General features: G+C 35.9%; 1 protein-coding gene across 1 annotated transcript in view; it reads left to right on the top strand.

Moving 5' to 3' along the window:
* BAZ2B (bromodomain adjacent to zinc finger domain 2B) overlaps positions 1–14,800 on the top strand; it is a 31,027-nt gene continuing 16,227 nt past the window's right edge. The window contains 10 exon segments of the mRNA XM_031554251.1: positions 1–89; positions 811–876; positions 1,495–1,539; positions 1,786–1,818; positions 2,987–3,052; positions 5,500–5,640; positions 6,918–7,172; positions 7,536–7,750; positions 9,152–9,226; positions 14,263–14,506. Coding sequence (XP_031410111.1) covers positions 54–89; positions 811–876; positions 1,495–1,539; positions 1,786–1,818; positions 2,987–3,052; positions 5,500–5,640; positions 6,918–7,172; positions 7,536–7,750; positions 9,152–9,226; positions 14,263–14,506 — 1,176 coding nt within the window. The 5' untranslated portion in view covers positions 1–53.

The following is a 14,800-nucleotide window of genomic DNA, read 5'->3' as shown; positions in this document are numbered from 1 at the left end:
AGTAAATTTTCTTCCCTTTGTAGGAGAAGATTAAGCGTATCCAGCAAATCAGAATGGAGAAAGAACTTCGAGCTCAACAAATTTTAGAGGTAGACATAATGGCTCAAATAATGCATTTCTTTTTTTAAGAATGCTGTCCTTTAGGAGTCCCACATGTAGCGAGGAGTGTAACCAAGTAAGCAGACCTAACAACATGCACTTAGGGGATCAGATAAAAAAAATTCTGTTATTAAATATTTCATCTTACAGAAAAAGAAAAAAAAAAGAAAAGAAATAAGTCTAACTTAAAATCAAATCTTGGAGATACTCATGAGTTCCTTACTTTCTGCACAAATAATCTTGTTATCCAAAAACCAATAGAAATAGGGTAGTTAAGCTGCTAGCTTCAGCTGTATAACTTTGCAGTGTTAGGATGTTAACACAGAATCATGCCATACATTGAATGAAATGCAGCAGTTTTAAAACACTTACAGAAATGGATGTGCTGCAAAATATGTATTGTGCCCACATACTATGCTGGTACGATAGTGGAGTAACAGAGAGATTGCTAGTTTTCAAGTTTCCTACTAGTAGTTTCATCTTTTTGCTACTTATATTTTGTTTTTCCCATGTTCCGATTTTGATAGTTATAAAAGCCAAATGAAGAATTAAAATCAATTATGAATAATTATGCGATGTGAGGAAGAAATTGCTTGGAATGTATTCTTAATACATAATGTCACTTAGAATGCTTTAAGATGTAGTTTATTTCTAGACAGATTATTTTCAAATTGTGATGTTCTTGTTGAGTGATCTATTTTGTGTGCACAGGCAAAAAAGAAGAAGAAAGAAGAAGCAGCAAATGCTAAATTGCTGGAGGCTGAAAAACGAATAAAGGTTAGTTTAGATCTGCTGCAAATGTGAGTTATTTTAATAACTTGTTAGTAGAGAAAGTCAGGAGCTGTCATTCACTGAGCATGGAACTGAATAGATATGACATATGAATACATTTGTTAGAATTACATGCTAAGTTTTTTAGATGTGCAACATACACCATCTTGTAGATGTGAGGTACACAAAGACAGAAAAGCACATTTATGCAGATGCTATTTTTGTATAATGTTATTTGAAGTTTTTCTTACATGATATTTGGTTTGCATAGCTTGGAATACTTGTACAGCAGCATTATTCACAATATTTTTTCAAGCGCACTGTATCAAAATATTTTGCTGTTTCCCAGCAAATGAAGTCTTGTGCAGACTGTGTGTAGAGAAGCCTCTAGAACTTTTCTGCAAACATTGGAAGAAATAGTTCATATGTGCACTTCTCTTACTGCTTTAGTGTTTGTTCTTGGTGTACTTTAACACTGAATTCCAAACTCAGAATACATGCAATTACTCTTCTGTAGCCAATATATGAAATAAAATTTTTATTGGGATGTGCTGTTTCATTGTACCAAAATGTGCATATTGGGATGTACGTCTTGATACGTAGAATACATTTCTTTTGTTTAAGGAAAAAGAGATGCGAAGGCAACAAGCTGTTCTTCTCAAGCACCAGGTGAGTATGCATTTAGTTGACCAGGCAGGCAGAATGCCAATTATAAACCAGCACTTAAGCTGTATGGGGGATAAAAATCTTTTAAATATGCCCTTTTAAAATTTTTGGGTTTGATTCCTGCACATTTTTTCTTTCATCTTATGATTTGTTGCTTGCTTTGGTATTGGGGTCTTTTGGGGGATTTTAAAGTGGTTTTATGACTTTGTGATTTCTGTTTCATAATACTGTGCCAACTCTTTCTACCAGGAGTTGGAGAGGCATAGACTAGATATGGTATGGGTATGTTTATTTTTGTACATCTAACACCGCATTGTGATTTGGTTGTGATATGGTTGTCATAGCAATGCATAAAATGTAGCACTGGCTGCTGTCATATTACATACTGCTGCATGGCTTTACAGCGCAGTGCATTGCATACATCTGCTTGTCTTGTCTGTTAAGAAAAAAAAAAAAGATGTCTCAAACATATAAATAGAGTGTGACAATCTATAAATGACTTTCTAAACTGTAATCTGTGTTGCTGATGTCCCAGTGTACGTTGGACTAATGTATAAAATCAGGGAATAACAAATGCAAACATAAGTAGGTTGTCACATGAATAATTTTCTAAACTTTGTCCCGTTCATTGGAATGTTTCCAGAGGATTTTAGCAGTGATTTGGATTAACTTATTTAAGAAGTCAGGATTGTATCTCTCCGAAGTTTGTAAAGTACTGAACAAATTAGCTGTCAGAGTAAATAGCATTGTGATTGTTAGGTGAAACATTAGACTGATAATTGTAGCCTCACTGAACTAGGTGATAGCATTTACTTTGCTTAACTGGCGTTAAGATCTACTCTACAGCATTTAAGGCTTTTAAGAAAAAAACATACATACTGCTCTGGAATGCAGCTCCTTAATGTATTTGACGAAGTGTACTGAGGGAAAGACATCAATAAATTCAGTGCACGTATGTATACGTGCCACCATTAACTTGTTTAGAACTGATCTGGAGCTGCAAAAATTTGTCATACTAATTTGTTGCTTGATCATAAAAATGTTAATATTTGCAATATTTAAAACAACCCTTTTAAAAATTTCTGCTGAATTGGCTATTGAAGAAGTAAATATCAAGTTCCCTAATAGCAGATGTAAGGTAACTGACCTGTTCCAGCCAACCATTATGCTTTTTGTTCTGCCAGCTTATGAAGGAGCAGCATCACAACTGACCATAAGTAAATCTGTATGCTTCTTTTTTACACTGTCTCCATGTTCATTGCTTTACCTTTTTGCTTTTGATTGTTCTTGTATTTTGCTTTCTAAACCTGAACTAAAACATGCACAGACTTGGCCATTCTGTATTTAGTATTTACTGTGACTTGTCTATTAATGCTAAACTTGCACTCGACTTTTTAACTGGTATGAATGTGTGGGATTGGTTTTGTTCTAATCGTATCTGCTTCAATAGGAACGAGAGAGGAGAAGACAACATATGATGCTTATGAAAGCCATGGAAGCACGTAAAAAAGCAGAAGTGAGTAATTGAGCTCTGACAGTTCTGATGTTTTCAGCATTTCATTCCACGGTGATCTGTAAAAGAGCTTTGTCCTTCATTTGCCTCTAGTTGCAGTCGTGTCATTTGTACACAGCGCAGAGTCAGGAAAAGAAGCAACTGGCAGAAATTTAAATACAAGAATTTCCTTTAAACGGAAGAAAAGTTTGTTTATTTTGAGGGTGGTTTAACACGAGGACCCAAAGGAAGCTGTTAAGCTCAGCCCACTTGAGTGGGGTTTTTACTGGGCAGAGGTGGAACGGATGATCTCAGAAGGTTCCTTCCACCCTCGATGACGATGTCTTTCTGTCACAAGACATCAAGAACTGCGTAGTGACTTCAGAGCCCTCAGTATTGCCTAGAAAGGAAGTTTGTTTTTTTTCTTTCTTTTTGCTATTGTTCTTGTGTACATGGACAGTATATATGGATCATAATCATACTTGTCTGACTTCTTGAACAACTTTTATTCAGTACTTAGGGGTAAGATTGTACATCTTATTCCAGTCCAAAGTTACTGGACTTGCGGATTTTGCATAAAACCATGCAGGTAGGGTTATTACATCATAATAAATGTATTTTTTCAATTTAGAACGTACTGTTGCATTTCAGAAGACACATGCTTCACCTCTCATTTTGCTTTACTAAAATACATAGTCTGAAATTCTCAGTCAGGAGGTAGAGCCCTAAATGTTCCTGTTATTTTATATCCAAACATTTTGCCTTATCTTGCTGTGATTCTAGTTACTTGGCTTACTTTCTTTTTAAAACATATTAGTATTAAGCTTATAGCAAAACACTGCTTGATTTCACTTTACAAAATTTCAGACTTTTTCTGATGCTGACCATCTGAACATCTAGATTTTTTGTTTTGTTTCTGAAAACTATTCAACCATTTTCAACATTGCTGCACTTCGCTTATGAAAAGTGTTTCTTAATATTTCTAGTGATTGCTTTCATTTATATAAACTTATTGTATCACAACTGGATCTGATACCACTTGAGTATTATGAGGATTAGTGATGAAGATTCTTCACACCTTCTGCACTGCTTAACTGGTTGTCCGTTGGCCAACTGAATTAAGGTGTCTCCTGTAAAGTACTGCAAAATTAAAGTGCTTTTAGTAATTCAGATTGTTACCGTGCTTATAAATTAAAGAATATTAGATGGCTTGCTTACAGGTGGGGAAAAAAGCGTTCATGAGAAGCTGGTAATCTGCATCTGCACAACCTAAACCAATACCTATCAAAGTACTTCTATCAAGTACACTGATCAGACCCTTAACTAGTTAAATATTCCTCTTAGTCATAGCACCATTTGAAAGACAACAAAGTTTCCGTGCTCTTAATCTATTGTAACCCTGATAGAAGTTAGCTGAATAACTAGTTCAGAAGTCTGGACTTGATTTCATTACAAGGCTGCAGAGGGAAGTGGGTTATAGCCTTCATAAGACAAACGTTTGCAGTGAAGCTGCTTATGTTTGCAAATAAGTTAGCTTTCTTTGTCCACTTTTAGTAGACAAGGATAAATTAATGTGCATCTTGATTCATCTTGGGAGGTTGTTTGCAAATAAAACCCTGATCTTATCTTCAAGGGTGTATCAGTGCTAAAATATAGTAACTAAACTTTTTGTTTTACTTTTTATATTTTTTTTACATGGAACTATTTTTTGTATATGAAATCTGAGACTTCTTAAGCTAGTGATGGTATAAATAAAGTAGATGTAGTTAAGAGGTTGAAGTAATATAACCATTATCATATCATCTGTTTGTCAGAGAAATAGTTGAATCTTCTCTCAGACACTAAAGAATGTTCATGAAATTAATTTAACTTTTTAAAAGTAACAGTCTGTAAAAAGAAAAACTAAACATTTGGATTAAGATATCTTTGAGCATAGCTTCCTGGTACAGATACTGGACAGAAGAACCATAGGTGAATTATTGCTGGAAGTGGTGTTCACCAATGCTTATCAGAGAGGTTGAGATTGGAGGCACTGGGCTGTAGAAAAATGTGTCCTGGGTGAGTTTGTGGTCTCAAGGCATCTGGGCCTGGTGAATGGGTGGAGTCAAGCAAACTTGTGGCTGCTTAAGGAATCACTGGATGAGATGCCCTGGGAAGCAGTCCTTAGGGGCAGGAACAGAGCAGAGCTGGCAACTCTGTAAGGATGCCTTTCTGACAGCACAAGAGCTCTCTGTCTCCCAGCACAAGAAATCAAGCAGAGGAGGCTGGAAAGCAGCATGGCTGAGCAAGGACCTGCAGGTCAAACTGAGGGATTCTATTTGTGTAGATTCCACCTGCCTTTTACTTCAATGCATTCTTTTAATTGCTGTGGTAATTATTGAAATTACATAAATAGTGCTTTTCAGATTCTTAGATTGTTCCTCTGTAAATAGTCATGGGTTTTATTCTCTGCCCTTTTAATTCCCCTGAAGGAAAAAGAGCGATTGAAGCAAGAGAAACGTGATGAAAAAAGGTTGAATAAAGAACGTAAACTAGAACAGCGAAGACTGGAACTAGAAATGGCGAAAGAGCTGAAGAAGCCTAATGAAGATATGTGCTTAGCAGACCAGAAGGTAATTGTAATAGTTTAAAATGTACTTTTGTCGCTCCGAAAGTAATGCTTCCTACTTACTACTATGGAAACTGCAATAGATACAAGGAACACAACAGCAGTATTTGTTAGAGGACATTTCTCAGCTACAAAACACTATTTTTCAGCATAGTCACTGCCACTAGCTGTGTATTTTTGCCAGCAATGAAGAAAAGCCTGCATGCTATGCTTGTAAAAATATGTACCAGTGGAGGTGACCAGTGTTGCCACTGCTGAAACTCACCACCCACTGCCTCACTGTGCTCACGTTTACTGTGTGGGCTCCATAAATGTCAATGAATATCAGTGGGTGCAGTTTTTTTCTGTGTGGAGGAATTCCGTTTAACACCTTTGCTTCACCCACACTTGCATGTCAGTCTCCATCCTGTCAGAATGCCTGTCTGCTGCCATATGTTGTCCAACAACAAAATGTAACGTAATATTGGTGGGAAGGTTCAGCCTCTACTCCCACACCACCTACATCTGCCTTTGATGTCATGGGCCAACATAATAACATGCGAGGCATTATTTTCCAGGCAGCCATTTTATTTTCTCTGTCTATGAGAAAATATGAACTTGCAGCCATTGCCAAACCATTCAAGTGTTGATTTGGATAATTATATTACTATTTGAAATATATAAATACCATATAAGACAAACTCTGAAGTGGTGTTGATTTCCTTAGTTAAAACACATTTTTGCTTAAAGGTGGGCTTTTTCTTGAAGTATATTCGCATAATTGATTTACATTAGTCTGAGTTGCTTTTGCATCAGAAGCATGCCTGTTTTCTCAACATGTAGGCACTGAAGAGAACTTTTCTCAAATGTGCAACTACTACAGGCCATTATTCTCTATTGAAATGCTGTTCTTCCAGGCTTCTGTGTTTTCAGTTCCTGTCCTTCAGGACTTCACCTGTATCAAATTCAAGTCCACCTTTCTGAGGAGAATTACACTTCCTACTGCTCCCAGAGATCTTTAATACCACCTTTTAAAGTACTTTGGCTCCAAATAGGGTATGAAAGCCTTCTTGTACAAGAAGTATTATTAGTTGATGCCCTCCTAAAATAAGTGAAAAGATAAATGTTAATGAAGGGTATTTCAGCATTATACTAAATTTATAGATGGGATGTGGGGGGCAGCTCCTATATTGCCTTCCCCTTCTACTGTTCATATGCTGTAGATCATATGAAAGTACTAATCAAAGAAGTTACCCTCTGAAATATACTACCAATTTTTTTTTTTTTTTCCTTCCATTTCAGCCTTTGCCAGAACTGCCTCGCATCCCAGGCCTTGTTCTGTCTGGAAGCACTTTTTCAGATTGTCTCATGATCGTACAGTTCTTGCGTAACTTTGGTAAAGTTCTTGGCTTTGACGTGAATACGGATGTGCCTTCCCTGAGTACTCTTCAAGAAGGTTTGCTGAACATAGGAGACAGCAGAGGAGAAGTACAGGACTTGCTTGTAAAGCTTGTCTCTGCAGCTGTTTGTGATCCAGGACTTGTTACGGGATACAAGGTAATGAAAAAATAATCCATAATAAAAAAAACCAAAAAACCAGCAATCCAACCAAACGAAAAATAACCCAAATCCTAGGCTTATGAATACTTTCTTCATGGTGTGTGAAATGGTCCACCTGCACCATGCCTTTTCTTATTTAACTTGTTTATTTAATATTAGTATTGTCTCTATTCTTAACAACATGTAAAGGAGCAGTCCTTCTCTTTTTCTCTCCATTAAAGATCTTCACTTGAGTAGTCAAAAGAAATATCCTCACTGAAATCCTTGTATACAGAAGCAAATAAAACCACATAACTATTTTATAAACAGTAATACAGAGTGCATTTTCAAATGTGATTGATTGAAACATCCTTTTTTTAGGCTAAAACTATTCTTGGGGAGCACTTACTGAATGTTGGCATCAATCGAGATAACGTGTCTGAGATTTTGCAGATATTTATGGAGGCTCATTGTGGGCAAACTGAGCTTACAGAGAGCTTGAAGACAAAAGCTTTTCAGGCACATACTCCAGCTCAGAAAGCAGCAGTGCTAGCTTTCCTTGTCAATGAGTTAGCTTGCAGCAAAAGTGTAGTCAGGTAAGTTACTTCTCAAACAAATATGTAACAGTAGTTATTTAAATGTTATATTTAAAAACATTGTACAGACTGTTTTGTTCCAAGATGTTTCTTGACGTTTTTAGAAAGTAAGCTGAAATATGCTGTTACTATTTCTTGTCTTCACATGAAGTACATCTGATATTTTGGAAGATTAGAAATTTTCCTTGTTTGGTCTGCTTTTTGTTGTTGCTTTCAAAACTTGAAGTAAAATTTATTCTGTTCTTGAAGATGTGATTGATTACAAAGATATGTACTAAGTATTCTGGGGAATAATTAAGAAGATTTGTGTAATGATTCTGTAATACTCTTTTTCCCTTTTTTTTTTTTTTTGAAATCCTCTTCTGTTCAAATGCAAAGTAGATCATAAGCTGAAGTATGAAGCCTAATTTATTGTGGCAGTAATTCAAGAAAGTGTATAGTTTGTGTAGTCAGTGATGTAAAGCACTCTATAAGTAAAAGTAGCTGTCACATAAAACATACAAAACCGTAGCAATATGTGATAAAAAGTGAGGAAGTGGCAGCCTTTGGGATATCTACACCTCTGTGTGCTTGCTTACTCTGATAGTCTTATATGACAAATTGAATACTGCTTTTGTTGCATTGCCAATTCTATGTCTTTTGGTGTATGATACACTACAAAAGTTAACCAGTCTTGTGCAATGCAAGAATGAAAGAAATTCTTTGTGTTTTAAAAAGCTGGGAAATGGCAAGTTGAGTGGTGCGAGTGCTATGCAAGTAGTTTGTAAGAGTGTTAATGTGCATTTAGTCAAATTAATGACAGCTAGGAACTCCTTTGCTTACTGTAGATGACCAACTGTAAAACCAGATTCATAGCAGTCTTTCAAAACTGGGTTGTGCTTTATTTTCATCATTGAAACAAGTACAAACTGCTAAACTGTCGAGTCTGGAATTTCTCTGATGTAGGTTCCCAGAGAGTTTACTATACCTAAGCACTCTTGTTCTTCTGTTTCTATACAGGAAGACAGATGTTAGGTTGTAGAAAACAGATCCCAGTGAAATACTGTATATGTACTTGTGATAACTTGTGTGTAGGACAAGATGCTTTTTGGCTAATGCAGTTGGAGGCTTCACATTAAATGCAAGCTATTAGAAGAAATGTCAAATTCTTCAATTGCATACTTCTGCAAACTTGCATCATATTGTAAACAAAAACTGCCTGATGTCTGTACACTGTACACAGCACAGATGTTTCTAATATTGGAACTTCCTAACTTTAAACTTATTTATTTTGTATTTTAAGTGTTTATTTAGATAATTTATTGAGACAAAGAATCTCCATTAAATTTTTGTCAGAAAAAGACATGCAAGTGCACTGCTAATGGTATTTCAATTACCTTTGGATTATTTTGTCTTTGACAGTGAAATTGATAAAAATATTGATTATATGTCGAACTTAAGGAGAGATAAATGGATGGTTGAAGGCAAACTTCGGAAGTAAGTTTCATTTTCTTGAGTATTACTATGTGTTGCTTTTTTGCATTTGCTCGTATATGCTGCTATATGGTCTGTTGGTTCTAAGGATAAAATTAGCTGGTTCTATTACAGGTTTACCAAGAAGTTAGTAACTGAACTGCCTAATTCAGGTGGATGTGAATTTAGAATGGTCCTGCACCGGTCTTTTGTAACGTGTTAAAGAAGCATGAGATTCAGAGGATTTTTGCCCCTCATAATTAAGTCCATTTTGTATTCTTTGGGGAAAAACAAGTGAAATCTATTTTATTGGAATATTACAGGAGCTGTCATATTGTGATTGACATTATCAGTTTATTTGGATCTACCATACTTAGCAGTGTTCCTTCTGAAAGGCATTTTAAAACATGGTTTTCATGCAACAGTCACCCATCAAATTTTACCGATTTATATTACATAATATTAACACTTCCATTTTATGTTTGTTACATCATTCCCTATACTTAGGGATCATCTCTAGCATGCAAACATTGAGATATTTTGATATTTTTATTTAAGGTAAAATTTGAATTTTTAAAGTGTCTTCAGCTTCATACCCACTGTTTTCCCATCCTACAAGACAAAATTCCATACAGCAAGCATAATGGCTCCAACTACCAGGAAGCTGGAAGGCATAAATTTCATGAATCACAGGTGGTAAAAATGTATAGCCAGACTCTACTTTCTTTTTTTCTTGGTCATCTTTCCCTCTTACCAGGAACGATGAATCCTTTCTTAACCCCTTGCTTTAGGTACTTATGTTTCTAATCTTGTTTCTCCCTTTTTTCCCTTTAATGTATCTGCGAAGGAAGAAGGAAGAAGTAAAGAAGAAGGACAAGAGGGAGGTAGAGGGAAAAAATAAGACCAATAAAAAGAAATTCTCTTCTAATAAGACAAATCCCTGTCTGTGCAGGCTTAATGCATTGTATCTCTTAGCGTAGTACACGTGCCTTTTCCTGTCTTCATCTGTAACCCATCCTATGATTCCACATAGTTCTAGAAGTGTTGGTAAAGTCCTATTTAGCCAGTTATTTCTTAATAGAATGGGACCCTTGCCTGTCCTTGTCCCCCATGGGGCCACTTAGTCTTTCTCTCCCTCCATCGAACTGTAAGTACTTGTAGATTAGAATCCTCCTTTTTCTCATCTTTCTTTTCTTTGCCTTCAAATAGTGGGGAGTAAGACCCTGAAGTCTCATGCTCCTCTTCATTTCTACAATCATTCCTCTATTTTTTGCTTTTCCCCTTCCTGTGTGCATATGAGCTAACAGTAGTGCTGATCCTACTGTAAAGTGTAAGTACTGTGGGAGGAGTGTTCTGAGACATTCTCTGCTTCTTTGAAGTCACTAGACTTGACTCATCTATCTCATCCTTGATTCAAAATCTTTGAATTTTTCTTTTTTTTTTCTGATTAACTCTCAGCAGCTTTTAAGAAAAGCCTTTATCGATCAGTTTAAAACAGTGCTCTCTTTGTATGTCAGATGATGATTTTTATAAACTCTTAGAGCTGTTCTGGGGCTTCTCTGAAAAGAAACCTGTCCATTTAAGTCTTCTGTTTGATCTTTTTTCTGCTTCCAGGTTTTTGTGTGTTATCTTCCCCAACCATTTGGGGCTAAGTCTAGTTTTTAAACACTCTGGTTACAAATTATTTTAGGAATATCTGGTCTATTGACTACTTGCCACATTATCAGTGGATGTGTAGTTTTCTTATATGCACACAAACCTCTACGTGACTCTCAAAACACAAACTGGTCATGTGGGAAGCATGTAGTGGTAGAATGAAGGATACTGAGAAATGGATGTGTTCCAGCTCAGCCTGGTTTACCAGACTGTGTCTGTGTACGCTGTGCAAATCATCATACCATGATGTCCAGGTTGCCTTACTGTACATCCAAGTGAGATAAGAAGAGATTCTGCATGTGTCAGAAGGCTTTGTCATGAATGGATTGTTTTTTATGCTTATGCTCCAGCTGTTGATGAGATTAGCTCCTCAACTGGATAGCTAGAATATCAGAAGAAAAAAAAAATTATATATATACTTATATATACACGTATACAGACACACACACACACACACACACACACACACACACACAAAATCTCCATGTGCTTATATGTATGTATACACACATGCATAAAAAATTCTGTTGATAAGATTTATAAAAAACAATGGCTGAAAAAGGGGAGTCAAAAGCCTGTAGCTTTTCTTTTCCTTTTCTCTCTCTTTTTTTTCTTGCTTGTTTTTGTTTCCTTTTCTTTAAGGATGTGAACTGAATTCATTGATAAGTATAATAACATTTATGGTCAGAAACTGAACTCTGGTCTGCTTTGGCTTCTTCAGTGCAATGCGAGGCTGCATCTAGTGCCTTCTCCATTGCATGTAGGGGTGAATCTTGATACCAGTCACCATTTTTGTAGGAAAAAAAAAAAGCATCTGTCTCATCAGGTCAAATCATCTTTGTGCTTTCTGTATCACAGATAATATTGTCAAAAGACTGTCTCACCTGAGATGATTCAGCTGATTTTATTACTAGATAATCGTAACTTCCAGTGTCTCCTCTTCCACTACATGCCTTCTTCTTGACATCTCTTTTGTCACTTAGTCAATGTAAAAATCAATTTAAAAAATGGAACATAGCATCTTTAAGGATAATGCCTGTTTCTTTACGAAACTTTGAAATACTGCAGAACAAGATTTTCGTTACATTCCAGTGTTATGCCACGCATCTTATAAGTTAATTACTCTCCAGTGAGACCATCTCAACTGTAGATGATGATGGTAAATCAAAACCAGTGTTACCTAAGGGTAGGAATTATATCCTGAGTTTGCATAGGAGGTAATTCTGAATTGGGAAACTTTCATTATTTGAGAGAATAATGAAAGAAGAATAATGTTAAGAGAATGTGATGTTTAAATTTCTGTTCTTTGCTATTTCCTAATAGTTGATTTCGGTACAGAAGTTACGATGAATGATTAAAAAATAAATCAGAAGGTGAATTTTTCTTCCATGATCTGATGAACATTACAGGTTAGGAAGAGCAGGCTTAAGTCACGTATCTGAGTATTGCCTACTGTTCTGTCTAGTGGACTTCACAGCATCCTTTATGATTACAGAAGTCTTTTTGGTCTTTATGTGAAAGAAAGATGAGTGAAAGAAAGTTTTTTGAGTGAATATTTTCTTTTGTTTGCCATGCACTTAGGTAGTAGCAAGAAAGTTATGCCATATTTACAAATCTGAACATTTTTTTCTAAGATACATTCTCATTGATTTCTACCTCTACACAATTTTGTATAAAAAGAGCTGCTTTCTGATACTTGTGTTGTTGTAAAAAGAGGGCATCTCTGAATTATTTCCATTCCTACTTGTAGTATCATGCAAGTTTCCTCCTTTGGTGCTTTCCAGCATTGTATCTTTGTTCTCTGTTCTAGCAAAAGTAGCTTTTTTCATTTGTTATCATTTATTTTAGATACATGGATGTGTTTCCTGATCACTGAACTTCATCTGCTAGCTTTTTTAGTGAATTGTCTTCCAGATTATCTCAATCTGATTTGTCTCTAAAATGGTTCCATCACACAGCATTCAATGCAGTTGCTGACTAGTGGCTTGGTTTGGTGCATGATTACTGTGCAGAGGGACAAGTTTCCAGTCCAGCTGAAAAGGACTTGATAGTATGAAGTTACCGTAGAAAAAAATAAATCTTCTGAAAAACGAACTCGACAGACATCTCAGTTGGACTCAGTGAGCGAAAGCTTTTTGTACCAGAGCTGAAAATAGTACTTGCTTCCAAATTCACTGGAAGGCTCGAGAAATTTTTTTTATCCAGAATATTATGAATTACTAAAATAGCTGTAAGAGGGCTACTACCAGTTGAGCAGTGACAACTTCATTAAAATCTGTGCTGTTTGGTACTGGCATGGTTTTGTCAGCGTTTTAGAAAGCTGATACTTCCGTCAGAGTCCATCTGTCAAGAAGCAAGTACTTTTACAACACTCATCATGTTTGTAGCCACTTGCTGTATGGAATATTGTGTTGTAGGATGGGAAGAGAGAGAAGTATGACAAGGGAGAATTACGTGCTGGTAATTGTGTTTGTCGTTACCGTTCTACTTTTCCCATCCTACCTTCTTCCAGCCATCTCTTACAAAATCTTTGTCTTCCCTACACGTTTATGAATCTCTTCTGAGTCAGTTGCGTTTTTTGGTCTGCATTATAAGTGATTAGGCCTGGCTATCTATACCTCCTGCGATTCAGCATGTTTGCCTGCTAGCTTCCTGATAGGTGGAACTGTAATTTTTGCTGTGTGGGATCTTGTCTTATAGGGTTTTAATAGAAGAAGAAGGTCTACAACAACTATAATTACTGGTATGTAAGTTTCCTTTTTCTTTCATAAAAGGAAAAATAAGGATTTGATTGAGCCTCTTAATAGCTTAGGTAACCATGACTTCTCAAAGAAGAAAATATGTCATAGAATGGAAAGATCAGCCAAAGGCCTGTGCTAAAGGGAAATAATATATAATAACTAAATAATAATTAAAAAAAAAAAACCACAAAAATCTGAAATGAAAAAAAATTACTTTAAAAACAACCTTGCTGTTGCCATGCACATACAAAGAATTTCATATGTTCAACTTAGGATTTTTCCCCCTTTTTTTTTTGACAGTTGCTTTATAAAGATACTCTTAATTGCATAAAACAGAAGATAAATAGTTCTTTCTTCTAATTGTCTTTACTAGCTTTTCAATAGCACGCTTGTATTCTATTTCTTTTAATGGTTATGTGATGAAAATTTACCTGGAAGAAACAGAAATTCTAGGCAGAATTGGACAAGAGGTTTAAGGGCTTTCTGTAACCTGATTTTTTTTCCTGTTGCTTAATGGCAATAAACAGGTAATAAAATGTAGAGCATCATAGAACAGAAGAGCTAATTTGATATAAAATGTTTCACTTTTAATCACACAGGAACAAAGGTATGGTTATGCTACAAATAAGCTCCATAATTTCACTCCTTCTCATGTTTTTAAAGTCTTAGAATCATTCATGCAAAAAAAACTGGCAAAAGAGATGCTACAGGAGGTGGTGAAGTAGGAGAGGAGCCGCATTCTTTGGAAACATCGACACCAGGCCGCAAACGGAGACGAAAGGGTGGGGATAGTGATTATGATGATGATGACGATGATGATAGTGATGATCAGGCAGATGAGGATGATGAGGATGAAGAGGACAAAGAAGAGAAAAAAGGAAAGAAGGCAGAAGTTTGTGAGGATGAGGTGGGAGATTTTAAATATTGAAATGGAACTAACTGGTAAATTGAAACTTGCTTCTCTTCTGTTTCCCTGCAACATTAGGGTTCTCTGCACCACTTCCCCAAGGTCTTAGAATAAGAATGAAGGAAAAGTATTTTACATCCAATTTATTTAATTTTTTTAGTAAATTGTTTTCAAGAGCGTATTTTTCTTTTCTTGATAGCTTTCTGCTTGTTTTGGCTTCATCTTAATTTTCTTGAAATTTTGGGAGTTTGCACAAGATCCTGAGAACCACAGCATTTTTAGCAAATTAGCATA

Source organism: Meleagris gallopavo, chromosome 7, assembly GCF_000146605.3.
Source record: "Meleagris gallopavo isolate NT-WF06-2002-E0010 breed Aviagen turkey brand Nicholas breeding stock chromosome 7, Turkey_5.1, whole genome shotgun sequence".
Classification (NCBI taxonomy): domain Eukaryota; kingdom Metazoa; phylum Chordata; class Aves; order Galliformes; family Phasianidae; genus Meleagris; species Meleagris gallopavo.
This window is presented reverse-complemented; position numbering and strand designations above follow the sequence as displayed.